At 47.0% G+C, this 26,798-nt stretch overlaps 1 protein-coding gene across 1 annotated transcript in view; it reads left to right on the top strand.

The window, feature by feature from the left end:
* Positions 1-957: 957 nt before the first annotated feature.
* MUC1 (mucin 1, cell surface associated) overlaps positions 958-26,798 on the top strand; it is a 40,702-nt gene continuing 14,861 nt past the window's right edge. The window contains exons 1-4 of the mRNA XM_068252532.1: positions 958-1,100; positions 19,603-21,398; positions 21,495-21,568; positions 23,608-23,744. Of these exons, the coding sequence (XP_068108633.1) occupies positions 1,040-1,100; positions 19,603-21,398; positions 21,495-21,568; positions 23,608-23,744 (2,068 nt within the window). The 5' untranslated portion in view covers positions 958-1,039. The remainder of the gene's footprint in view (positions 1,101-19,602; positions 21,399-21,494; positions 21,569-23,607; positions 23,745-26,798) is intronic.

Here is a 26,798-nt window from a genome sequence, read left to right as displayed (position 1 = left end):
CCACGTAGTTGCCGGAGTAACCTGGGCACGTATGTGATGTCACACATGCACCCATGTGTATGCTGGCAACCACGAGGGGCGTGTTTATAGACGAAGGACGGAGTCAACGGCGGACATGGACAGGTAATGTATAGTCACTTGGCACCGGGGGGGGGGGGATAAGAGCCCAATGAACATTAGGGGGGCAGTATCAGTGGTTTCGTCGCTCGTCCCAATACCGCTCACTATTAATGCCTCGCACCTGATCGACCATGACAGCACGGCATATTGCAGCACATCCAATCGACATGCTCAGCTCGAAATTGGTCGCATCGTCAATCGGACATGCACCTGGCTGCACTGATTTTTATACAATTCAAAAATAATGATCTAATCGTATGGGCGATTGGCTGCCAAGTCGATAGGTGTGTATCACCATTAAAACTTCCACAGCTTGCAAAGGAAATCTTGGGCAGTTCGTCATTAAAGGTATCACCTAAACAATTTTTATTGTTATGGTTTCGGATTTTTGATTAGTGACCTATCTCTGGGTGGATCCCCGAAACTTATCTCGTAAATGATTTCTCCTTTCTGATTTTTCAACTTACGTTATTCAGTGTTTTAAAAAAACAACAACACAGGAACAGACTGGAATAACGTGAAGTGGAGATGATTTTCTCCTTCAGGGATCATCTAACAGTGACTGACCTTCTAATCTCAGGGCTGTCCCTGGAAATCGGAGTCACCGGGATCCAGCCAAGATTCATTTCCAGGCTCCGGCTGCAGTGCCAGCTGTTTCCACACTTTTCATCCCGCAGGTGAAACTCCTGCAAGGGGTTAATAGTCTTTTTGTGTTTCTATAAATAACCCAGGTAAATTTGTTTAGTGAGCTCAGGTCCGTTCTCTACTAAACGACACAAGGTACGCCTATCAGAAGGCGGGGCTGGGTGGAGGGACAAATCCACCTGCTTTACAGGTGCCTGAGGGACAAAAGTCACTGGAAGCCAGACAGGATCTATTCTAGCGAGAGAAAGGACATCGGACAAGAGGAATAGCCAACATGTACAACACCGTGGCCCCCGCTGCCCTCCTCCTCCTCATCTCCGCAGCCCATGTCCTGCGTAAGTCTAACTTCTTTAATTTCACTGCCAGATGGTGGCCGAGCCATCGGCAAACAATTTCCAGAAAAATCTTTGAGAGAAAAAGTTCAGCAGATTGTATCGTTACCACAAACATAGGCTGGGAACTAATCCTGGTCTGACAGTTAAGAGTTAAGTTGAGGTGAACTCTTCTTCACCTGGAGCAGATCCTAAATCGTTTTTTGGATTAGGGATTCACATGTAGAAGAAGTGTGGAGGCCAGTTTATTCTTAAAGGATACCTGTGACCGCCCAGGGAAGAAAAAGTTACCTATACTCCTATGAAGAGGGCAGGCTCTGGATCCCGCAGAGTCTTCTCGGTCCTCTCCCGGTCTCCTCGTTCTCCCGCCGGGCACCCGTTCAAATCTCAGCCATCTTCATGTCTCCGAGTACTTCTGAAGATGAGTGGCTCTGTAGTGTGCGGTCGTGCGAGTCCGTGCTCGGGTGTGCACAGTATGGAGCTGCTTGTCTTCAGGCGTATTGGAAGACATGCGTTCTAAGACAAGCCGCTCCATATGGAACGGGGAACCAGCAGTGGAACAAGGTATGCAGAGAGGACCGGGAAAGCTATAAGGAATCCAGGTGAGTAACTTTTTCTTCCCTGGGTGGTTACAGGATGAGAAATTCCCAAGTGTAGGTGGGGAATGACTTAGATCTGATCATCTTAGATAAGTACCCAGTAACAGTGAGATTTTCAGCAAACGATTGTATTTTTGCTAAGGCCGTTCCAATTAAAAAAAAAATTGTATTTAATTGATTCGTAGTATTCTTAAGAAATCCAATAAAATACCGATACTGAAACCAGTTGAGATCATATCTGTGAAAAAAATTCAGTTGTTTTTTTGGTAGGAACTATCGATAACGTGATTGTTCAGGATCCATTGAACCCACCAGCTTTTCTGTTTTCATACAATTTGTTCTGAATAATCTGATCAAAAATATAATATTTCACGCAGAATAGTACCGTTAATGGGCCTCAGTCTATCTGATCTCATGTTGAACTTAAGGCGACAGCTATTGTATGTGTAGACATTGTGAAAATCATTTCTTGGACTTCTGTTAAGTACAGCAAGCTCTTCAACTTCTCACAGCTAAATGTTAGTAGTAACTTTTTGGGAGCAGAAGAAATACTTCTTGAAAAAGTTCAGTAAATAACTTGGTGCAGGAATGTAGGACAGCCTAACAGTGGGAATACATGTTTGGGCTCTTACAGAGTGTATTAGGCAGCATCTTGTACCTTTTTTATGTTCAGGGACAGGTGAGCAAGCTTTTGGAGTAAGGAGAGCTATTTGTGGTTTTAGAAGTGAAGCATGGAATTATTATTATTATTTTTGTATTTATATAGCGCCAACAGCTTCCGCAGCGCTGTACAGATTCTGTTATCTTTTCACTTAACTGTCTCTCAGAAGAGTGCACGATATAATCCCTACTTTGTTTCACTTAATTGTCCGTCAAAGGGGCTCACAATCTAATCCCTACCATAGTCAAATCTCTATGTTTGTATCATGTAGTGTATGTATCGTAGTATCATATGTATCGAAGTCTAGGGCCAATGTTTGGGGGAAGCCAATTAACTTATTTGTATATTTTTGGGATGTGGGAGGAAACCGGAAGGGAGAAGTTCAGAACATACAAACTTTGTGCAGATAGTGCCCTGACTGGGATTCAGACCAGGGACCCACTAACCACTAGCCCTATTGTGGATTTATATAACGCTGATATTTTACACAGCTCATTACAGAATGCATCAGACAATTTATTGTACTATTTGTCCCTCGATGAGTTTACCGCGACTACCATAGTCATAAGCTACCACACTTTAAATTTTAAGGGGAAACCCATTCTCTCATCAGCATGTTTGTCAATTGTGATTGGAGATGTAGGATTTACTGCAGTCGGACATTTGGAATAGGTCTTGGAACTCTGGTTAGACTACTGGGATGTGTTTTCTGCGATAAATGTTTTGGGCAAAGTTTTAGAGGTAGAAATAAGTAGCTGAGATCAGGAGACCACCCAGCCAGTTATCAATAGTTTAGGCTTGGTGTTGTGGTCACCAGGGAGCAGAGTGGGCTCAGTTTACATTGGGAGGAAGGTATAGCTTTCTGGTGAATAGTAGGAATCACTTTTATTTGTAAAAAGCAGTAGGTGGGGAAATCCGTCCATTCAGGAGTCTTCAGCACCATTGTGTCATAGAGGTCTTACCTTGGCAACATTTCGAAGCAGCAGCGAGACCTCCCTCTTATATGTAGTATTTTATATAGCACTGACATCTTCCACAGTATACTGTACAGCCTTGTCAGCAATTGTTCTTTTGGGCGCTGACAATCTAAACCCTACCGTAGTCATACGCCCATCATAGTCAAAGGTCAATTGTGGGGGAAGCCAGTTAACTTATCTGTGTGTTTTTGAGATGTGGGAGGAAACCGGAGTGCCGGGAGGAAACCCACACAAGCACAGGGGAGAAGTACAAACTCCATGCAGATAGTGTCCTAGCCCAGGGACCCAGCACTACAAGGCGAGAGTGCTATCCATTAGCCCACTGTAGCAATCGTATATCTAGGCTGGACATGTTAACCAAAGTGTGTGCTCTGCTTTTTCCGCCTAAAAGGTGCTCTGAGCTAGATACAGCTTTGGACAATGCTTATGTACCAGAGGAAGTGGCTTCAGGCCACGAAATGCGTTATTTTTATCCTTATTGATAAAACTGTCTAAACTTTGAACGTTTTCATCATTGAAGCTTATAGTTACCTTCCTTTTAAGCAGTTTTTAGTTTTTTATTCTTTAATTGGGCGCCTCCAGTCACTAGTTACATGAGATTGTTCACAGACGTTCTGGATTTTGGCATTGAGTTTACAGTGACGAAAATCTACTCCGAAGGGTTAACTGAGCAACCTTTTCATCAGCGCTTGCAAACTCCTGACTGTTGAACATTGCTCAATCCCACCGCTGAATGTGTGGTATGAAAACGTATTAAAAAAATAGAGATGGCTGAACAAGTAGACCTAATGGGATTTCCCTTCTAAAGTGCCCATACACTTATCTTTGTACCTGTTTGAATCCCTGCAGGTTTGATCAATCTACTAGAAATGGATTACCCTAAAATGTCCCATCGATCATCTTTCAGTCAATTTTGAACAAAAATAGACTGAAAAGTATTGATTGTTCTGCATAGGAGAGTGCAACACTGCAGTTTGATCGATTTTCAATAGATACCCTGCTGGAAGGAATCAATCTTTTTGCCACATTGGGAGGCAATCGATAAGGGCTGGGGCCCAATATGAGTGCTTTAGAGATTTAAAAAAAACACTTGTGAGTTCCAAAATTGCGAAGTACCATGATTTTAAATTCAATTCTGGGAGCGATCGTGATTTCCTCCTAGTTCTCTTGAATGCGATCGCTCCGGGTAGAAAGCTGGAGCATTCCCACCTGCAGGAAAACGCGATGTCCCACCATGGGTGCGAACAAGAGTTAAAATGAACGCGGCACTTTGCACTGGAGACATTGGAGATCTTAAAGGATACATCCAGGCTAAAAACAAAATCCGCTTACTTGGGGCTTCCTCCAGCCCTTGGCAGCCGTCCTGTGCCCTCACCGCAGCTCCGGTGGCTCCCGGTGTCCTCCGCTGCAGAAGCCGACCTCGCCAGGTCGGCTTCTTGTGCACTCCACGGCGCGCGTCACTTGGTCTAGCCAACGTCATCAGGTCTGTACTGCGCAGGCTTCTGCAGCAGAGGACACCGGGAGCCAAGGGAACGGCGGCGAGGGCACAGGACGGCTGCCAGGGGCTGGAGGAAGCCCCAGGTAAGTGGATTTTGATTTTTCTTTTACCTTGGACCTCTCCTTTAAAGATCCGATCCACCGTGACAATCATTATTGGCGCAAGCAACAAAGCGTCATCCGCCTAATCACGCTCTCATACCCCATGTCGCGAGATCACGGAAACGATCGCTCATCGCTCAAAAAATAGCTGATTATCTGAAGAATCGCACACAAAATCGTGGAGTTGGTATGAGCCTTAACTGCTCAGTTTCTTGAAAGATCTGACTGTGGGGTGACGCACGTGTAATGTAAATTTTACAGAATAGAATGGGTTCCTCACATCCCCCCCCCCCCCCCCCCCCCCACACACACACACAGACAAGAGCTACACATAGCCAGAATCCTGTGGGCAATGTTCCAGGCTGGATTGTGTCTTAAGGGATGCTCAAATCCAAACTTTGGATGAATCCGGATAGTTGCTATCCTGGATTTCATCCTCTTAATTGCAATCACCTGTGCGGGCTGGGCGGGGGGGTCAATCTTACCTCTCTGACGTCTTCTTAGGTCCGTCCCTCCGCGCCTCCCACAATGCGGTCCACGCACGTCACGTGAGTACAAACACTTCCTCCCTCAACCCGGAAGGAGGATGTAATCACGTGACTGCTGCTTGGACCGCAACGTAGGAGGCGCCGAGGGATGGACCTAAGAAGACGTCAGAGAGGTAAGATTGACCCACCCAGCCCACACAGGTGATTGCAATTACAGGATGAAATCCGGGATATCAACTATCCGGATTCATCCAAAGTTCGGATTTGAGCATCCCTGCGTATCTTCTCATATCTGGGTGGGCCTCAGGCCAGATAAACCCTCTTTAGTGGAGGAAATATCCAGCATTTCTTAATGTAACATATAATCCTTCTCTGTGTGTGGGCTCCAGCCTTCTGTATGGAGAAATCAAAGGAACAAATAATTACCAGAGCAACACTACTCCATAATAGGGATGGTCAATGAGATGCACGTTTTGTATGCAAATTTATGCAGGTTGAAAATGGACCAATCGAATTTGACCTCAGCAGGATGTGATTGGTTCATTTTCAAGCTGCCTACATTTGCATACACAATTTGGATAATGCTGCTTCAACTCAAAATTATTTGCATCTCATTGGCCATCCCTACTCCATATCGGCCTATGAGTGTGTCAGGCTCAGGCATTCAGTGAGGACTCTTCCATACAGGATAGAGGACAGCGGCATGTTCAGCACCTATCAGCCACTCCTGTTTATCTGGCAGGCAGTTGCAATTTCCCAGCACAATCAGTGTGCAGCCAGCCACTAGCCGTGACATGTGTCAGTTTTCTGCTGTGTGTGGTGGGAGTGGTGCAGTGACTTACCGCACCAGCCTCCGTGTTCATGAAAATCCACTTGTTGTAAATCCCTGCTCGGCGGGGTCAGCGAATGCGCAGTATGTCCGCGGGAGTACATGTACCCGGCGCCTGTGCCCTCTGACACGGACATACTGTACTGCTAATGCGCAGTATGTCCGCCTGGGCACTATGTGACTGCTCCCCGCGGACCGCCATCCCATGCGTGTACGCGCCAGGTACCTCATTCGTCGGGAGTGCACGCGTACTCCCATGGACATACTGCACATGCGCTGACCAGGGATTTACAACAGGCGGATTTTCATCAAAACTGAGGGTGATGCCGGGCAAGGGAGGTGCAGTAAGTCACTGCTCCACTCCCCACACACATATGGCGTCATTTTATGAATATTTTGAGGACTAAGGTATCCATTAAGGCAGGGTTCACACTTATTGCTATATATTGAATGTTTTTTGCGCATGGTTTTTTTTCACGTTAAAATTTACATTTGTATGTTAATAAACTAGTGTTTTTTAATCGCAGTTAATTAAAGTCCATGGGTATCTGCATACAACGTGCAAATGCAACTTCGCAAATTTAGGCAGAAGCATGAATCTTCATTGACTTTCTTTAAATGTGCGGCAAACGCATGTTCGCAATTCGCATTTATTACAGAGGAGTTTGGCAACTCAGCAGGATGGTAATAAACACTCCATTTTGCGGGCTGCGTGAAAGTGAGTGAGTTTGAGGAGGGCATATATGCTCAGAACGTACACAAATACACTTACCGTATATACTCACATACACGCTGACCTGTGTATAAGCCGAGGTACCCACTTTCCCCTCAGAAACCAGGAAAAAGTGATTGACTCACGTATAAGCCTTGTCCCCAGCCAGGGGACACAGGTAGTCCTGAGGTACGTACTTTGCGCACCATGTTGCAGGGGATGAGGGGCCCGGGCATAGCATGGAGACAGCTGGCAAGAGCATGATCACTAGTGAAAGATCCTTACGCTCCTCTGCCAGTAACAAAACCTGCTCCGCCATCTGTTCTGCTCCACTGACTCGCATTTAAACCGAGGTGGTAACTTTTTTTTGTACTGAAAACTTAGGCTTATACGAGAGTATATAAGGTATTTTATATTGACATTTTATAACCTTATATCCAACCTTTGCCTTGAGGGAAGGGGGATGGGATGGTTGGCAGAATATCTATAGTATGACATTCTGGTTAGTATTTGATATATAATATTCTGTTTTGTCTGGTCACTGTGACCTCAGACGTTGCGTATTCTTCTGTAGAGTGACTGAATGATGTTTTCCATGTGTAAGACTCTGTGGTATAATATTTTTGGGTTGGGATTTTCTGTAATGTTGTATATCATGTGACTTGTCTGGTTGATGTGACCTCTGCTGTTTTGTCTTGTTCTGTACTGTAGATTTTGGCTCAGGCTGATCTGTACACGTCTGCTATCGATTGTATAAGTTGTCTTGTGGCCTCTGTGTTCTTCTTTGAGCTACATTTTGGCCCCGTTCCTGGGCTCTCCCTTTTATTTTACTAGATATTATTCTTGTGGTCATCCTATCTGCTGGTCACACAGAAAGAGAATGTGGCCTAAGGAAATATATTTCCGAGGTACTCAAGTCCCTATCACCTCAGCCGAGGGCATTTTTGTTGTGGTTTTTATTGACCTGAGGAAGCAGGTTATACCAGCGAAATGTGTTTTCTAAGCCCTATTTCTGTACATTAAAGGATACCACAACTGACATGTGGCATAATGAGATAGACATGTGTATGTACAGTGCCTAGCACACAAATAACTATGCTGTGTTCCTTTTTTTCTTTCTCTGCCTGAAAGAGTTAAATGTCAGGTATGTAAGTGGCTGACTCAGTCCTGACTCAGACAGGAAGTGACTACAGTGTGACCCTCACTGATAAGAAATTCCCCCTTTTTTATCTCTTTCTTGCTCTCAGAAGCCATTTTCTTCTAGGAAAGTGTTTTATAGCTGGAATTTCTTATCAGTGAAGGTCACACTGTAGTCACTTCCTGTCTGAGTCAGGACTGAGTCAGCCACTTACATATCTAATATTTAACTCTTTCAGGCAGAGAAAGAAAAAAAGGAACACAGCATAGTTATTTGTGTGCTAGGCACTGTACATACCCATGTCTATCTCATTATGCCACATGTCAGTTGTGGTATCCTTTAAGCTGTATTGGCTATTCTATGTATAAGAGAGGTTAGTATACCACTACATCTCCTCATTCACTTATTTTATTCATTTTTTGGGTTCCTCCACTCAGCGGTACTATATAATTATCTACTCCCGGAGAGGGCAGAAGGGGTGGATTGGCCACTTAGTATACACAAGTCTAGTGTAACTTGCCACAATCAATGGTTGGTTGACCATACAGATTACAATCTAATTGTACAATGTTTGGTCTGCAGTGTCTCCCCTTCCATCAGGCACTGCCTTCACAATCCATAAATGTTGTTTTGGCTTCAGACAAAATACACTCAATATTTGGGCTTGTTATGCATGATAAAAATTCTGGGACCTCACACTGGGCCCAGCACTAAAGACTATCTGTAGCCCCCAGATGGCTTCCCGGCTTCAATCGGTTTCCTCTCTGCACTGCTTTTTTCCAGTTTGCTATCTCTCTGAATTCTCCACCCTCCCAGCAACTGTACAACTGTCTCTCTGCACTCTCTCCCATCTGCTATCATTATGCACTCTCTACTATCTGCTGTCTCTCTGTACTCCCTTCCATCTACTATCATTATGCACTCTCTATTATCTGCTGTCTTTTTGTACTCCCTCCCATCTGCTATCTCTCTGTGCAGTCTCTACCCTTTCCTGTCTCTCTGCACTCTCTCCTATCTGCTTTCCTGTCTCTCTGCACTCTCTTCCGGCAGGCTGGCACTCTTTCCCCTCTGCTGTCTCTCGGAACTCTCTCTTATCTGCTGTCTCTCTGCAACCTCTTCAATCTGCTCTCTCTCTCTCTCTCTCTCTCTCTCACACACACACTCTCTGCAATCTCTCCCTTCTCTCTGCATTCCCTATTTGCTGTTTCTCTGCACTCTCTACCCTCAGCTATCCTTCTGCACTCTCTCCCCTCTGCTGTCTCTCTGCACTCTCCCCTCAGCTGTGTCTCTGCACTCTCTCCCCTCTGCTGTCTCTCTGCACACTCTCTCCTCTCTGATTTCTCTCTGCACTCTCTCCCCTCTGCTGTCTCTCTGCACTCACCCCTCTGCTGTCTTTCTGCACTCTCCTCTGCTTTCTCTCTGCACTCTCTCCCCGCTGCTGTCTCTCTGCACTCTCTCCTCTGCTTTCTCTCTGCACGCTCTCTTCTCTCCTGTCTTTCTGCACTCTGTCTCCCCTCTGCTGTCTCTCTGCACGCTCTCATATCTGCTGTCTCTCTGCACCCTTTCCCCTCTGCTGTCTCTCTGCACTCTCTCTCCTCTGCTGTCTCTCTGCACTCTCTACCCTCTGCTGTCTCTCTGCACTCTCCCTCTGCTTTCTCTCTGCACACTCTCCCCTCTGCTTTCTCTCTGCACTCTCTCTTCTCTCCTGTCTCTCTGCACTCTGTCTCCCCTCTGCTGTCTCTCTGCAAGCTCTCATATCTGCTGTCTCTCTGCACACTCTCCCCTCTGCTGTCTCTCTGCACTCTCTCCTATCTGCTGACTATCTGGACTCTCTCCTGTCCTCCAGTGGTTAGTCCTCTTTGTTCTGCACTGCAGCTCCTGAGTGTGCCAGGCTCTGTATACTTTGGCACCAGCCGCTGTACATGAAGAAATAGCTGGCCCAGGCATGGCTGCGTGAAGTGAAAGTATAGCGCATACAGGTAACCGGGGTTCACTGTGGGGCAACATCATCCCTGTACGGAGAGCAGCAAATAATCTATCAGAGATAAAACACAAGAACAGTTTATTTTCACCTCGTGTTTTCTTTAAGAAGCTCTTAACCAAGGTTTGAATTCAAAGAAAGCATGGAAAGCCCCTAAGGGCCCCCAGGAGTTGTGTCAGCCCCCTAGAAGTATACCTGTAGTGACTATGGCTGGTCGGTCAGCATCAATGCCAGTTGACCAACAGGGCCACCTAGGGTGGTGCCTAGGGCCACCTAGGGTGGTGCCTAGGGCCAAGTTGGTGTCCAAGGTGCCTAGTTCACACTTTCTCTGTCCCCCTATCCCCACCTTCCCTTTCCACAAATCCGGTAGCAAGCTGGTGCAGCAAGAGCTATTTCCCTGCCAAGGGTCTCATGTTGCCTTAATCCGTCTCTGATTCCATGAGAAGTTAGATTATTGTTACATGTGTTTCCTGCATGCTCAGGCCGTGCTGTGCTGTGGAACTCAGTGTCCTAGAGACACTTAGAAGGTCTGTAAGATACTCTGTGTACTCTGTGGATATGGAGATTTCATAGGTCCCGCCCAGATGCAGGGCTCTTTCTCACTTTCGTATGGTTGATTTTCACATAACATCTCTTCTAGTGTACAAGAGGTTAAAGAGAACCCGAGGTGTGTTTAAAGAATGTTATCTGCATACAGAGGCTGGATCTGCCTATACAGCCCAGCCTCTGTTGCTATCCCAAACCCCACTAAGGTCCCCCTGCACTCTGCAATCCCTCATAAATCACAGCCGTGCTGTGAGGCTGTGTTTACATCTGTAGTGTCAGTCTCAGCTGCTCCCCCGCCTCCTGCATAGCTCCGGTCCCTGCCCCCGTCCCTTCCCTCCAATCAGCAGGCAGGGAAGGGATGCAGGCGGGGACCGGAGTTCTGCAGGAGGCGGGGAGAGCAGCAGACTGACACTATAGAGATAAACACAGCCAGCTCTGACAAGCTGTTTGTCAGCAGCGTGGCTGTGATTTATGAGAGATTGCAGAGTGCAGGGGGACCTTAGGGGGGTTTGGGATAGCAACAGAGGCTGGGCTGTATAGGCAGATCCAGCCTCTGTATGCAGATAATATTCTTCAAACCCACCTCGGGTTCTCTTTAACCTCCTGGGGGATACAATTATATCGCCCAGGAGGTGGCGCAGCACTATTTTTTAAAATTTTTAATTTTTTAAATCATGTAGCGAGCCCAGGGCTTGCTACATGATAGCCGCTGTGCAGCGGCATCCCCCCACCCCCTCCGATCGCCTCCGGCAATCAAAGCAAACAGGAAATCCCATTCAGAACGGGATTTCCTGTTTGGCTTCCCCCGTCGCCATGGCGACGATCGGGATGACGTCATCGACGTCGTGACATCAGAGGGAGTCCCGATCCACCCCTCAGCGCTGCCTGGCACTGATTGGCCAGGCTGCGCACGGGGTCTTGTGGGGGGGAGCGGCGCGGCGCGGCGGGTAGCGGCGAATCAGCGCGTAGCGGCGGCGATCGGTATATACACGCAGCTAGCAAAGTGCTAGCTGCGTGCAACAAAAAAAAAATTATGCAAATCGGCCCACCAGGGCCTGAGAAATCCTCTGTGGTGGCATACCCCGAGCTCAGCTCGGGATTATCCCCCAGAGGGTTAAAGAGAAAACGTAACCAAGAATTGAACTTCATCCCAATCAGTAGCTGACACCCCCTTTCCCATGAGAAATCTTTTCCTTTTCACAAACAGATCCTCAGGGGGCTCTGTATGGCTGATATTGTGGTGAAAACCCCTCCCACAGTGTGATGTCAGGACCATGGTTCTGACATCACAGTGTGGGAGCCTTGTTGTATTATAGGAAATAACAGCTGTTTACAGCTGTTTCCAACTGCCAAAAAAGCAAGCAGCATCTCCTTCCCCAGACATCACCCGCCAGCAGTAAAAATGTCACCATGTGGTCAGAATGTAAATCAGGGAGAGGAAAGATTTTACAATGGGCACACACTGACTGAATCATTTATACATAAATATTATAAAAATTAAGCATTTTTTTTTATTAGGGCCCGTTTCCACTAGGAGCGGTGCGATGCGGCTACATAGCCGCATCGCACCGCAGGTGTCCTGAAACACATTCACGGCAATGGAAGAGTTTCCACTGAGTGCAAGTTGTGCGGAGCGGTGCGGAACGATCCGAGAATCTGCAGCATGCTGCCGCGTCCCATCTCCTCCAATACCGGGAGATGCGGAAGTGATGTGGCCGGCGGCGGAAGTGATGCGATGCAGATAGGTAGCCGCATTCGCATCACTAAGTAGTGGAAACCGGCCCTTACACTATTATCACTGGAGTTCCTGTTTAAGTAAATCTCATCTCCAGTGGCAGTCAAGAGCAATACATGCAATAGTGCCCCGGCAAGCAAGATGTTAACCAGACTTCAGCAGCGAATGCATCGTGGATTCCGCTTCCTCTGAAACCACGAAAGAGGAGAAAAATGTAGTAAAGCCAGAGTGCTGGGAGTGGTGGTGCTCCTCCTTCTACTAATAAATCTAATGCTTGTGACGTTTCCCTTGTAGGAACAGCTGCTCCTGTTGTGGTAAGTCTTCTACAAGTAAAGTGGTGAGGTGCCATAGAATATCTGTACCAGTAAGAACTGGAGACACACAGATAGAAAGGGAGCCCTGCATTGTGTAGTGCGTTTAAATACCTTCTTTTCCTGAAAATAAGACCTACCCTGAAAATAAGCCCTAGTTGAAGTTAAAGGGCCACTATCGCGAAAAGTTGTAAAATGTAAAGAACATGTAAACACATACAAATAACAGTTAGGTTTCTTCCAGAGTAAAATGAGGCATACATTGCTTGTCTCCTATGTTCCTGTTGCTTACAGTAGGTAGTAGAAATCAGACAGAACAGACAGGTTTTGACTAGTCCATCTCTTCATGGGAGATTCTCAGCATGGCCTTTATTCTTTATAAAGAGATTTTCTGAAAAAGCATTTATACAAAGATGCTGGCCAGCCACCCTGCCTGTTGCAGCCTTTTTTAGCAGTTGGATGGTGCAACTGCCATTCACTAAGTACTTTTGAAAATAAATAAAATGCTGAGAATCGCCCATGAGGAGATGGGCTAGTCCAAAAACCTGTCTGTTCTGTCAGACTTTTACTACCCACTTCAAATGACAGCAACATAGGAGAAAATTCAATTATGGCTCATTTTACTCTGGAAGAAACATATTTCTTACTTGTATGTCTTCACGTGTATTTCAAATGTAGCATTTTTCGAGATAGTGGTCCTTTAAAGAGAAGAAGAAGGCGGCCAGCAAGAGGAGACACAGCAGTGCAGTGCTGATCAGGCACCGGACCTGTCACCCCAGCACACAGCAAGGTTATCAGCTGGGCAGGGATGACAGGGCAGGTGCCTGATCAGTACATTGCACAGGAGGAAGAGGCAGCCAGCGGGGACACAGCAGGGCAGTGCTGATCAGGCACCGGACCGGTTATCCCAGCACACAGCAAGGTTATCAGCTGTGTGCAGGGATGACAGGGCAGGTGCCTGATCAGTGCATTGCACAGGAGGAAGAGGCAGACAGCCAGCGGGGACACTGCAGTGCTGATCAGGCACCAGTCATATCATCCCAGCACACAGCAAGGTTATCAGCTCTGTGCAGGGATGACAGGGCAGGTGCCTGATCAGTACATTGCACAGGAGGAAGAGGCAGCCAGCAAGCGGGGACACAGCAGGGCAGTGCTGATCAGGCACCGGACCGGTCATCCCAGCACACAGCAAGGTTATCAGCTGTGTGCAGGGATGACAGGGCAGGTGCCTGATCAGTGCATTGCACAGGAGGAAGAGGCAGACAGCCAGCGGGGACACTGCAGTGCTGATCAGGCACCAGTCATATCATCCCAGCACACAGCAAGGTTATCAGCTCTGTGCAGGGATGACAGGGCAGGTGCCTGATCAGTGCATTGCACAGGAGGAAGAGGCAGACAGCCAGCGGGGACACTGCAGTGCTGATCAGGCACCAGTCATATCATCCCAGCCCACAGCAAGGTTATCAGCTCTGTGCAGGTATGACAGGGCAGGTGCCTGATCAGTGCATTGCACAGGAGGAAGAGGCAGCCAGCAAGCGGGGACACAGCAGGGCAGTGCTGATCAGGCACCAGTCCTGTTATCCCAGCACAGAGCAAGGTTATCAGCTGTGTGCAGGGGTGACAGGGCAGGTGCCTGATCAGTACATTGCACAGGAGGAAGAGGCAGCCAGCAAGCGGGGACACAGCAGGGCAGTGCTGATCAGGCACCGGACCTGTCATCCCAGCGCACAGCAAGGTTATCAGCTCTGTGCAGGGATGACAGGGCTGGTGCCTGATCAGTACATTGCACAGGAGGAGGAGGCAGCCAGCAAGCGGGGACACAGCAGGGCAGTGCTGATCAGGCACCGGACCTGTCATCCCAGCACACAGCAAGGTTATCAGCTCTGTGCAGGGATGACAGGGCAGGTGCCTGATCAGTACATTGCACAGGAGGAAGAGGCAGCCAGCAAGCGGGGACACAGCAGGGCAGTGCTGATCAGGCACCGGACCTGTCATCCCAGCACACAGCAAGGTTATCAGCTCTGTGCAGAGATGACAGGGCAGGTGCCTGATCAGTACATTGCACAGGAGGAGGAGGCGGCCTGCAAGCAGGGACACAGCAGGGCAGTGCTGATCAGGCACCGGACTTGTCATCCCAGCGCACAGCAAGGTTATCAGCTCTGTGCAGGTATGACAGGGCCGGTGCCTGATCAGTACATTGCACAGGAGGAGGAGGCGGCCAGCAAGAGGGGACACAGCAGTGCAGTGCTGATCAGGCACCAGTCCTGTTATCCCAGCACAGAGCAAGGTTATCAGCTCTGTGCAGGTATGACAGGGCAGGTGCCCGATCAGTACATTGCACAGATGGAAGAGGCAGCCAGCAAGCGGGGATACAGCAGGGCAGTGCTGATCAGGCACCGGACCTGTCATCCCAGTGCACAGCAAGGTTATCAGCTCTGTGCAGGGATGACAGGGCAGGTGCCTGATCAGTACATTGCACAGGAGGAAGAGGCAGCCAGCAAGCGGGGACACAGCAGGGCAGTGCTGATCAGGCACCGGACCTGTCATCCCAGCACACAGCAAGGTTATCAGCTCTGTGCAGGGATGACAGGGCAGGTGCCTGATCAGTACATTGCACAGGAGGAAGAGGCAGCCAGCAAGCGGGGACACAGCAGGGCAGTGCTGATCAGGCACCGGACCTGTCATCCCAGCACACAGCAAGGTTATCAGCTCTGTGCAGGTATGATAGGGCAGGTGCCTGATCAGTACATTGCACAGGAGGAGGAGGCGGCCAGCAAGAGGGGACACAGCAGTGCAGTGCTGATCAGGCACCGGACCTGTCATCCCAGCGCACAGCAAGGTTATCAGCTGGGCAGGGATGACAGGGCAGGTGCCTGATCAGTACATTGCACAGGAGGAAGAGGCAGCCAGCAAGCGGGGACACAGCAGGGCAGTGCTGATCAGGCACTGATCCTGTCATCCCAGCACTCAGCAAGGTTATCAGCTCTGTTCAGGGATGACAGGGCAGGTGCCTGATCAGTACATTGCACAGGAGGAAGAGGCAGCCAGCAAGCGGGGACACAGCAGGGCAGTGCTGATCAGGCACCGGACCTGTCATCCCAGCACACAGCAAGGTTATCAGCTCTGTGCAGGGATGACAGGGCAGGTGCCTGATCAGTACATTGCACAGGAGGAAGAGGCAGCCAGCAAGCGGGGACACAGCAGGGCAGTGCTGATCAGGCACCGGACCTGTCATCCCAGCACACAGCAAGGTTATCAGCTCTGTGCAGGGATGACAGGGCAGGTGCCTGATCAGTACATTGCACAGGAGGAAGAGGCAGCCAGCATGCGGGGACACAGCAGGGCAGTGCTGATCAGGCACCAGACCGGTCATCCCAGCACACAGCAAGGTTATCAGCTGTGTGCAGGGATGACAGGGCAGGTGCCTGATCAGTACAGTAGCATACCTTCAAATCCAAGAACAGCACAGTACAAAGGAACAGGAAATGTTCTGCTGTCACTGTCTTATGTTCCGGGGAAACACGGTAAATTAAAGAATATTGAAAGAAGGGTACTGACAAATTCCAGAAACCAGACGTGTATAGAGCAGTGAGAACTACTCTGGCTATCGGCACCCATCTAATGAGGGCTGTACAGAGCTGAAAGGGATGGGCGTGCCCTAATGTAATGATCTTGAAAAATAAAAAAATGTAATAAAACAAGCTTACCTCAAGGTAGCACTGAAAAGACAATAAAAACAGCAACGCGTTTCTCAGGTTATACCCACTTCGTTAGCTCAATACTGTATCACGAGAACTGCTAAAATTGCCTCAGGAGCACTTTTTTTTTTTTCAAGATCATTACATAAGTGGCGCCTCCTATCCTTTCTACAAGTAACGTGTCTCCTGTAGGCAAGGCCGGTAGGTCAGCTTAAAGGGAACCTGAAGTGAGTAAAATTACTTAAAATAAACACATGACGTAGCTGCAAATTAATATTACATACTAACCTCATCGTCAGTTCCTCTCAGAAGCTCACCATTTTCTTCTGACAATGATCCCTTCCAGTTCTGACAATATTTTGTCAGAACTGAAATATACCAGTTGCTGTCAGTTATATATCAGCAGCTGTCAGTTACAACTGAATGTGCAAGGTAATGCCCATGTTTCCCTATGGCTCAAGTGGCTGATACTACAGTTTAACAGTGTGCTAACCAGGAAGCTGTTAGGGGGTAGTGGCCATTTGTAAAATGGAGGACGGAGAAATCACTTGAACTCAGTGGACCAACAGGACGCAGGAGAGGAGAAAGAGATTGAGAAGAAGACTACACAGGAGGTAGGTATGACCTGTGTATGGTTATTTTGACTTTTGATCTTCAGTTCAGGTTCTCTTTAACCGTCCCGGGCAATGAGGTGCTAATTTGATCAACTCTAGCCGGCTCCGAAAAACAAATTGTGGTTTTCTCGGTGAGATGATGCAATGTCTGGCCAGACTATAGCTGTGCCTGTATATTTACAGCAAAATTATAATGATACAGAGTGCGCCCACCCTGTTGACATTAAACCTTTAAATAATCCTATATATCAAACCATAGTCCAGTGTTTTCGCTATCATTAATCCACAGAAAAGTCTTAATGCTTATGTATTGACAGCGCTCCTCTTCTTACAACACAACCGGTAGGGTTAAAAAGACCTCAACATAGTGCATTACTGTTGATATAACATTGAACCCCAGTGCAAATAGTGCTTCACTCGTGCTCCACTCTGCGGTGCGGCTTTTCACACAACCCCCTTTAAAATACAGGCTCACCAGATGTCATCCACCTCAGTTTTCAGGTGGGTCTCTCGCATAGATCAATTAGCCAACGAACTAGTAGCCTCTGGTTTCCAAAAAAGGGTTTAATCCAAGCTTCACTTAAAAAATCACAATAAAAACAAACATAGCGTAAAACCGTAACAACAGTTGCCAATGCCCTGCGCTGGGTTGCACTCACGTTATACAAATGAATTCTGCGCATATCAGGCTTAAGGGTCAGCCAAGCGGTATCACCTCCACTGCGGTATCGGCGTCCCGTTTCCCGCTGCGGCGCTCCCGCTAGTGTATTGACGTTAGGCCGGCTCTCGTTCCCCAGTATGCTCCCAGTGACGTCAGGCGCTCCAAGCTCCGCCTTACGCGTTTCGTCCGTCAAGGACTCATCAGAGGCTGACGTCACTGGAGCGTCCGACGTCCTTTATACCACTCTTTCCATACGCTGAATGTGACGCGACCCGTAGGTTCACAGCATTTACCGTATACAGTTTGAAGTTTATAATTGCATTTCATGAATAAATACATCTTTGGCTCAATCATATTCTTCTATAGTGTTCTGAAAGCTCTAAGACAGAGGTCTTTAAATGTTAAATTCCTGTGGGATACTCAAGTCTTCAACGTTAGCATGTTCAGCATCCGTAGATTCCATCCATGTGTCCCAATAAATTCTATATCTTGTTGAAGTAGGCAGGCGGGGAGGCAAGTGTGGCAAGCATTGGCAGGACAGATGAAATGTTGAGTAAAATTCGGAGGTTGACCACTGAAGGACAGTTGAGTGACGGGAATAACAAGTGGGCTTCTGTAATAACGATGCTGTGGCCTCTTCTCAGACTAAGCTGTGACCAGAATACCTGGAATGTAAGAATGCTAAGCCATTCATGAACGACCATTATGTCCTCATTTCAGATAAAATGGAGATTCTGACATGGAACCCAAGGAAACTCTGGGTTTGAGTACCATCCATTAATGGACATTATGGAGAACCAGGGGATGCACTTTTCAGGTGGATCTTTTTCAATGCTCAGCATAAAGCACTTAATTTGAGAAGCTCACTAGTTATTGTGGCCATATTTCGGGACTTTAAATAACCATTTTTTTGAAGGACTTCTTTTGATGGTGCTGCATCCAAAGAGGTTATCTCGTAACAGATAATTTTACGGTGGATTTACATTACCCCTTATTTAATTCTCTTTTCTGGGAGTTTTCTTATGAGATAGTTTTGCAACTTCTTAATCAATACATTTTGCCCAATTGCCCTGTGCCCAAAAATGACCCATCTATAACTGTATTGGTAGGTTTATTGTAGCTGTGAGAGACAGAATAACAACAAAAGAACTCTCAATACCCAGCGTTTCAACGTCGGAGCTTGATGTGCACTATGAGTAAAATAAATATTTGATACCAGGGCTTTGGAGTCAGTACAAAAATCATCCGACTCAGTTTATAAAACCTCCGACTCCAGGTACCCAAAATTCCTCAGATTCCTTGACTCATTAGTCTAATATTTATCAGGGCTGTGCAGTTGGTACACAAATCATTCGACTCCTCAGTTTATGAAACCTCCGACTTCAGGTACCCAAAATTCCTCAGATTCCTTGACTCATTAGTCTAATATTTATCAGGGCTGTGCAGTTGGTACACAAATCATTCGACTCCTCAGTTTATGAAACCTCCGACTTCAGGTACCCAAAATGTCTCCAACTCCTTGACTCCGGGTCGACAGCTCTGTTCAATACCCTATCAAACGATCAAGATTTCTGGCTCTGAGGTGTTCTCACTGTATGCAGGTAACGAGCTGAGATTAGGAGCACTCTCTGTAAGGGCCCAGAGCTGTAAAAGGGGCTCCAATTACAACTTCATTCCCTCTGATACATGGTTCCATCCTCCACACCAGTTGTGGTTACGGGTGTGAAGCTTATGGTGGCCACATACTTGGGACCCCTGCCAGATGGGCCCCCAGACTGTGAGGCTCACCAGGGTTAGGCAAAGGAGGGGGTGAGAACATTTTTGGGCCCCATGATTTGTAGTTAAGCCCCTGACCATATGTTTAGAAACCTGGACACTATAGCACTGGTCTGACCATAATAATTACTGCATGCACTGTGCCATGTACTGATTGTTGTTTGAATTTCTATGTTTCAGAAACAAGTACTCAGACAGCAAGTACCGCAGTTTCCTCAGCTAATACTACAACTACCCCAAGTACTGCGATTAACACAACGCTTTCAGTTAATACTACAACAGTTACTTCAAGTCCCACAAACCAAACTAACGTAACAAGTATCACAGTTTCCTCAGCTAATACTACAGCTACTCCGAGTACTGGGAGTAACACAACGGTTACAGCTAATACTACAACAGTTACTTCAAGTCCCACAAACCAAACCAATGTAACAAGTACCACAGTTTCCTCAGCTAATACTACAGCTACTCCGAGTACTGGGAGTAACACAACGCTTTCAGCTAATACTACAACAGTTACTTCAAGTCCCACAAACCAAACCAATGTAACAAGTACCACTGTTTCCTCAGCTAATACTACAACTACCCCGAGTACTGGGAGTAACACAACGGTTACAGCTAATACTACAACAGTTACTTCAAGTCCTACAAACCAAACCAATGTAACAAGTACCACTGTTTCCTCAGCTAATACTACAACTACCCCAAGTACTGGGAGTAACACAACGCTTTCAGCTAATACTACAACAGTTACTTCAAGTCCCACAAACCAAACCAATGTAACAAGTACCACAGTTTCCTCAGCTAATACTACCACTACTCCAAGTACTGCGAGTAACACAACGCTTTCAGCTAATACAACAACAGTTACTTCAAGTCCCACAAACCAAACCAACGTAACAAGTACCACAGTTTCCTCAGTTAATACTACAGTTACTCCGAGTACTGGGAGTAACACAACGCTTTCAGCTAATACTACAACAGTTACTTCAAGTCCCACAAACCAAACCAATGTAACAAGTACCACAGTTTCCTCAGCTAATACTACAGCTACTCCGGGTACTGGGAGTAACACAACACTTCCAGCTAATACTACAACTGTTACTTCAAGTCCCACAAACCAAACCAATGTAACAAGTACCACAGTTTCCTCAGCTAATACTACAGCTACTCCGAGTACTGGGAGTAACACAACGCTTTCAGCTAATACTACAACAGTTACTTCAAGTCCCACAAACCAAACCAATGTAACAAGTACCACAGTTTCCTCAGCTAATACTACAGCTACTCCAAGTACTGGGAGTAACACAACGCTTTCAGCTAATACTACAACAGTTACTTCAAGTCCCACAAATCAAACCAACGTAACAAGTACCACAGTTTCCTCAGCTAATACTACAGCTACTCCGAGTACTGGGAGTAACACAACGCTTTCAGCTAATACTACAACAGTTACTTCAAGTCCCACAAATCTAACCAACGTAACAAGTACCACAGTTTCCTCAGCTAATACTACAGCTACTCCGAGTACTGGGAGTAACACAACGCTTTCAGCTAATACTACAACAGTCACTTCAAGTCCCACAAATCTAACCAACGTAACAAGTACCACAGTTTCCTCAGCTAATACTACAGCTACTCCGAGTACTGGGAGTAACACAACGGTTACAGCTAATACTACAACAGTTACTTCAAGTCCTACAAATCAAACCAACGTAACAAGTACCACAGTTTCCTCAGCTAATACTACAACTACTCCGAATACAGCAACAATTACAAGTGCCACAACAAACAATACGGTGACTTCACAGAGCACAGCGACCACAAACTCTACGACCACTGCTGCCCAAACCACCAGCGTGGTCATCACCGCGATCTACATGCAGCTTCATATTACCAGCGAAGACTTCTCTGTCAGCCTCAATGATGCCGCCTCCACTGCATATAAAACTCTGAGCGCCAAAATCACACAGCTGGTGAGTAAATTGTTTATCCAAGTGTGAAACGTTTATTGGACTTCCAAGCTCTGCTCAGCTGGTTCTAATACTCTACGTGTGTTTTTTGTTTTGCAGTATGATGATGTCTATAATTGTTCCGCGTGTTCTACGCGCAACATTTACCTTGGTGTCCTGATTCTCTCATTCAGGTAAGTAGAGGGGAGGAATTACAAACTACTGCAGAGAAACCTCGGTGTTGTAGGAGTAGAGGAGTTGCAGACTGCAGCAGGAAAACTTCACTATTGTAGGAGGGGAGGAGTTACAGACTACTGCAGAGAAACTTCACATTGTGGGAGGGGAGGAGTTACAGACTTCAGCAGGGAAACCTCAGCATTGTGGGAGGGGACGAGTTGCAGACTACAGCAGGAGAACCTTAGCATGGCGGGGGGGGGGGGGGAGTTACAAACTACTGTAGGGAAACCTTAGCATTGTGGGAGGGGAGGAGTTACAAACTACCGCGGGGAAACCTCAGCATTGTGGGAGGGGAGGAGTTACAAACTACTGCAGAGAAATAGCAGCAATGTGGGAGGGGAGGAGTTACAGACTACAGCAGGGAAACCTCAGCATTGTGGGAGGGGAGGAGTTACAAACTACTGCAGAGAAATATCAGCAATGTGGGAGGGAAGGAGACATAAACTAATGCAGGGAAACCCCAGCATTTGGGTGGAGGGGGGAATTAGTAACTACTACAGGGAAATTTCAGCATTGTGGGGGGAGTTACAAACTACTGCAGGGAAACCATAGCATTGTGGGAGGGGAGGAGTTACATGCTACTGCAGGGAACCTTCAGTTGTGGGAGGGGAGGAGACAGGGGCATAACTACAGGAGAGCAGCCCCTACAACGTCAGAGGGAAAAGAGGTAGGGGGGGGGGGGCCTTTGAAACTACTAACCTTCCTTTGATACCCCAGACCAGGTGTTTTTATGGTTACATATTATGGGTGTTAAGATCCTGATGGCCACACTTGTTTTTATGGCCCATGTAAAATGACCCCCAGGCTGTGAGGGTCACCAATGCGGAGGGGTTGTGAACATTAAAGGGCCCACATCAAAGTTTTGCTGAGGCCCCCATGATTTGTAGTTCTGCCTCTGGGAGGAGACACAAATCACTGCAGGGAAATTTTACCACTGTGGGAGGAGACAAGGCATGAGCTACACTAAAGGTGGCCATACACTGGCCCGATTCGCGGCCGTTTCGACAGCAGATTCGATCCTGGGATCGAATCTGCTGCCAATCGTTCGCGGTAAATGCACCCGCCGATTCGATTTCCTCCCGAAATCGGATCGGTCCGTCGATCGCGCCGTGCGGGAAATTACCCTCGATCGCCCGCGGGTAGGGAGCGCGTCGCTAGCGGGCGGCCGATCCGATCAGGTATACATTACCTGATGCTGGCTCCCGGGCATCTTCTCCGCGCTGCATGGCTCTGTTCTGGCTTCATCCCGGCGCTTCCTGTGTCACTCCGTGACCAGGAAGTTCAAATAGCGGGTGCTCTATTTGAACTTCCTGGTCACGGAGTAACACAGGAAGCGCCGGGTTGGAGCCGGAACAGAGCCGTGCAGCGCGGAGAAGATGCCCGGGAGCCAGCTTCAGGTAATGTATACGGGGGGGGGGGGGGGGACAGGCGGCAGGAGTAGCTCAACAGATTGTGATCAGTTTCAGGCTGAAATCGATTCACAATCTGTTTGCAGTAAAGGCAGCCATACGATCCCTCTCTGATCAGATTCGATCAGATAGGGATCTGTCAGCTGGTCGATCTAATGGCAAATCGACCAGTGTATGGCTACCTTAAGGTTCCACTCACAGTGGGTTTTGCATTGAGTTCCCTGTAAAAGGAGGAACAGAACAACACAGGAGAGTCGCGGCACACATTATCTACGTGTGTTGCATCGCATACAGTGACGCATACAGTCAATCAAAAGTATGCTTCACTGTCGCTGTTAAAACGCACGTTTTGCAACAACACACTGCATGGTTTGCATAGGGATGCACTACACCGACAATACAGTGCAGCCGTTACACCCCAATGTGAATGTGCAACCCAGAAGGTTATTCCGACCACTGGCACCCACTGAGAATGGATTTATTTTACTTGAGGTGCAGCTGGTGCTTCTCCCTTGTGTGGGCCGTTTTCGCTGTTAATATGTCATCATTGCTGGCCTTGCCATGACGTTACGTTTTCCTCCCTGCAGCGCTGGATCTGTGAATGTTGATACCAGAGTTGACTTCTCAGGAACTCAAACTTTATCTGCTGCCGAGACTTTGCTGAAGAACAAGCTTAGCAGCAGCAACAACGTGATCAATGGGCTCACAATAGACAGCGTGAAAGGTGAGTGCGATCACCGTAACATCTCTGCTGACCAATAAAATGAGTCCAAACGTACCATGTCCCATATTCTTACCCTGAGACACGGACGACGATTCATGCAGGTTGGAAAATGTGGAGAGTTTTGGAAAACCTAAACTTAAGGTGGCCATACAATCCCCGACTGAGCATTCAGTCTGGCTTTGCTCAGGAATCATTATAGCTGTGCTGTGGATGCTACCCCCCACCAAATCTAACTAAAAAATCCAGGTGACCATCAGTGCTCGGCAAAAAGTGCTATCTTGCCTAGGGCCCCATTTTATCTGATCCCTTTCTGTAGCTACTGGCAGGTATTCAGCCTCACGATGATCTCCAGTTGAGATGGTTCATGAGATGTCAATTGTACTGGCTCTTGTAGAAATATGCAGCAGGGAATTGGGCCAATCGAATACACTTTCTGTAGAGGGCCCACTGCTGAGTTGCATACAATTTGTATTCGATTTGCATGCAAGGCTGAATTATTAGAATATCTTTGAGCATCTCCAATCTCCAGATGTGTTTAAAAATAAATTTAAAGGGACCCTGAAATGAGGAGAATATGGAGGCGGCCATATTTATTTCCTTTTAAACAATACCAGTTGTCTGGCAGCCCTGCTGATCTGTTTGGCTGCAGTAATGTCTAAATAATACCAGAAACAAGCATGCAGGTAATCTTGTCAAACCTGACAACAATGTCAGAAATACCTGATCTGCTGTATGCTTGTTCAGCATCTATGGCTAAAAGGATTAGAGGCAGAGGATCAGCAGGCTAGCCCGGTAACTGGTATTGTTTAAAAGGAAATAAATATGGCAGCCTCCATATCCCTCTCGCTTCAGTTGTCCTTTAAAGGTAGATTCCATTCTCACGATAGACTTGCCCTGCAGCTTAGTCGGTGAGTCACAAGTTCTTTTGTAATTTCATGTTTATTAAAAATGACGTTTCCTTTTTCAGTCTGCAGCCAGCTAAAGTTTTTCAAAACTGGCAGCAAGCTGAAACGGCACAGTGTTTGGAGTACAGTTGCTATGAGACTGACCAGAAACCCCCACCTTGCTGCAGGAGTAGTTAGCTGCACAGATTGAGAGCCACTGTTTAGGCCTGTTTACACTTCAAAATGTAAATTCTCATGCACTAAAATACGGGTTTCCATGCGGGTTTTGTGCGTTTTTGTATGCGTGGCAGGTTTTTTTTTTTATTATTATTATTTTACTACTATGCGATTCTTCATAGGGCAATGGCCATCTCTGGATATTGTTTTTTAAAGAGTGCATGCGAAAATCTACACATGCGTTTCCCATTGAAATACATTATACGCAAAGCACAAACGCATCCAGAAAATTGCTGCATGCTGTCAGTTTTTTCACACATGTGAAATTTGCGTGGGACAGAATCTATGGCATAAACTTTTCATGTACCATGTGTTTTAATGTAAATTTGCATGCAAGAGAAAGGCATGAAAACACATTGGCGAAATGGGCCCTTTGTGTTTTTTATTTATTTTTTTGAGAAAAATACAGAGATTTAGAGAACTAGGTATATTTAGGCACTAACGATTGTTTATTATTATATTTATTGGGTTTTTTTATTCATATACCTCCAACACATTCCAAAGCACTATACAGCAGAGCTGGATCATCCACAAGGCAACTTAGGCAGTTGCCTAAGGCCGTATAAGTGTGTCCCCTGTCCCTTGTTAACAAGCCAAGTGACCAGCAGGGGGAGCCAAATTTGGCATCTTGCCTGGGGCCCAGTTTCATGTCAATCCTTCTCTGCTATACAGGATAACAAAATAGTAGTTTGTGTATAAGTCTAGAAATGTAGGTCTGATCCACTTCATAAAAGTATATGGGTCAACTTATACACGAGTCACGGGCAGCACTGAGCACACTGAGTAATGTGTGTACTAATAGTGCCATTCCCATTTGCAGCAATTTATCCAGTGGTAAGTGATACTTTGAGGAAATGCCAAGAAAACACAGGCCTGAAAGTCCTGGCCACAACAATTAACAAGGGAAGGGGCGGGGAGAACTACTGGTCTGCATAAAAGGGAGTGAATAATTGCTGCACTTGGGGACCTGGAGGAGGTATTGGCTGCAGGAGGGGTTATTGGCTGCAATACTGTATGCAGTGCAGTCATTAACTCCTCCTGAGCCCCAAGTGCAGCTGTTAATTTTGCTGGGTAGACTTATACCTGAGTCAATAAAACATTCCAGCTTAAAGGGGTTCTGTGGCATGCGTAAAAGAACATAAACTGATACTTACCTGTGGCTTCTATCGCCCCCTGCAGCTGTAATGTCCCCCGCCATCCTCCTACGTTCCTCCGTTCCCTGTCGCTGGTGCCGGTCTAATTTTCGCTGTAACAACGCGACATGGGCATGCTCGTGCTCGCTCCCACGCGTGTCATTGGGAGCTTACTGACGCACGTGGGAGCGAGCATTATTGGTCTATTTCTAAGAATATTAGACTGGGAACCGAGGATCGTAGGAGGACGGCGCAGGACATTACAGCTGCAGGGGGTAGTAGAAGCCCCAGGTAAGTTCACAGAACCCCTTTAAGAGGATTGAATATTGGAGTCGACTTATACACGAGATCGACTTGTATTCGAGTATATACAGTAATACAATCAAACATCCAGCAATACTAATACTAAAAAGCAGAGTTTGTCTGTGGTGTATAAAAATCCAGCAAGACATGTTCATTTGGTAAAATACAGCAAAGATGAGAAAGGCTTGGGGGGAGGGCTGTCCTTCCTAGCTTACAGACTCTAGACTAGATGGTAGTATGGTGGCAGTATAGCACATATGGACACAAGCAAAGGATCTGTCATAAGTCTGCAGTATTGGAAGCAGAGATGGATTAAGGGGGACAGACAAGATTTGGGGCCCCCTTGGGGTTCCTTTTGGTAAACTGAAGTGGAGAGAGGTCAGAGAAGGTGGCAGGTGGGGCCCTTGACATCCGCTAGGCCCCAGGCACCTGCCTTGGTTGCCTGGTTGATGATCCTGCTCTGATTGGAAGAGTTCTGTTCCAGAGCACAGATATAT

This window comes from Hyperolius riggenbachi, chromosome 9 (genome assembly GCF_040937935.1).
Source record: "Hyperolius riggenbachi isolate aHypRig1 chromosome 9, aHypRig1.pri, whole genome shotgun sequence".
Taxonomy (NCBI): domain Eukaryota; kingdom Metazoa; phylum Chordata; class Amphibia; order Anura; family Hyperoliidae; genus Hyperolius; species Hyperolius riggenbachi.
Note: the sequence above shows the minus strand (reverse complement) of the source record. Positions and strands in the feature narration are given on the sequence as shown.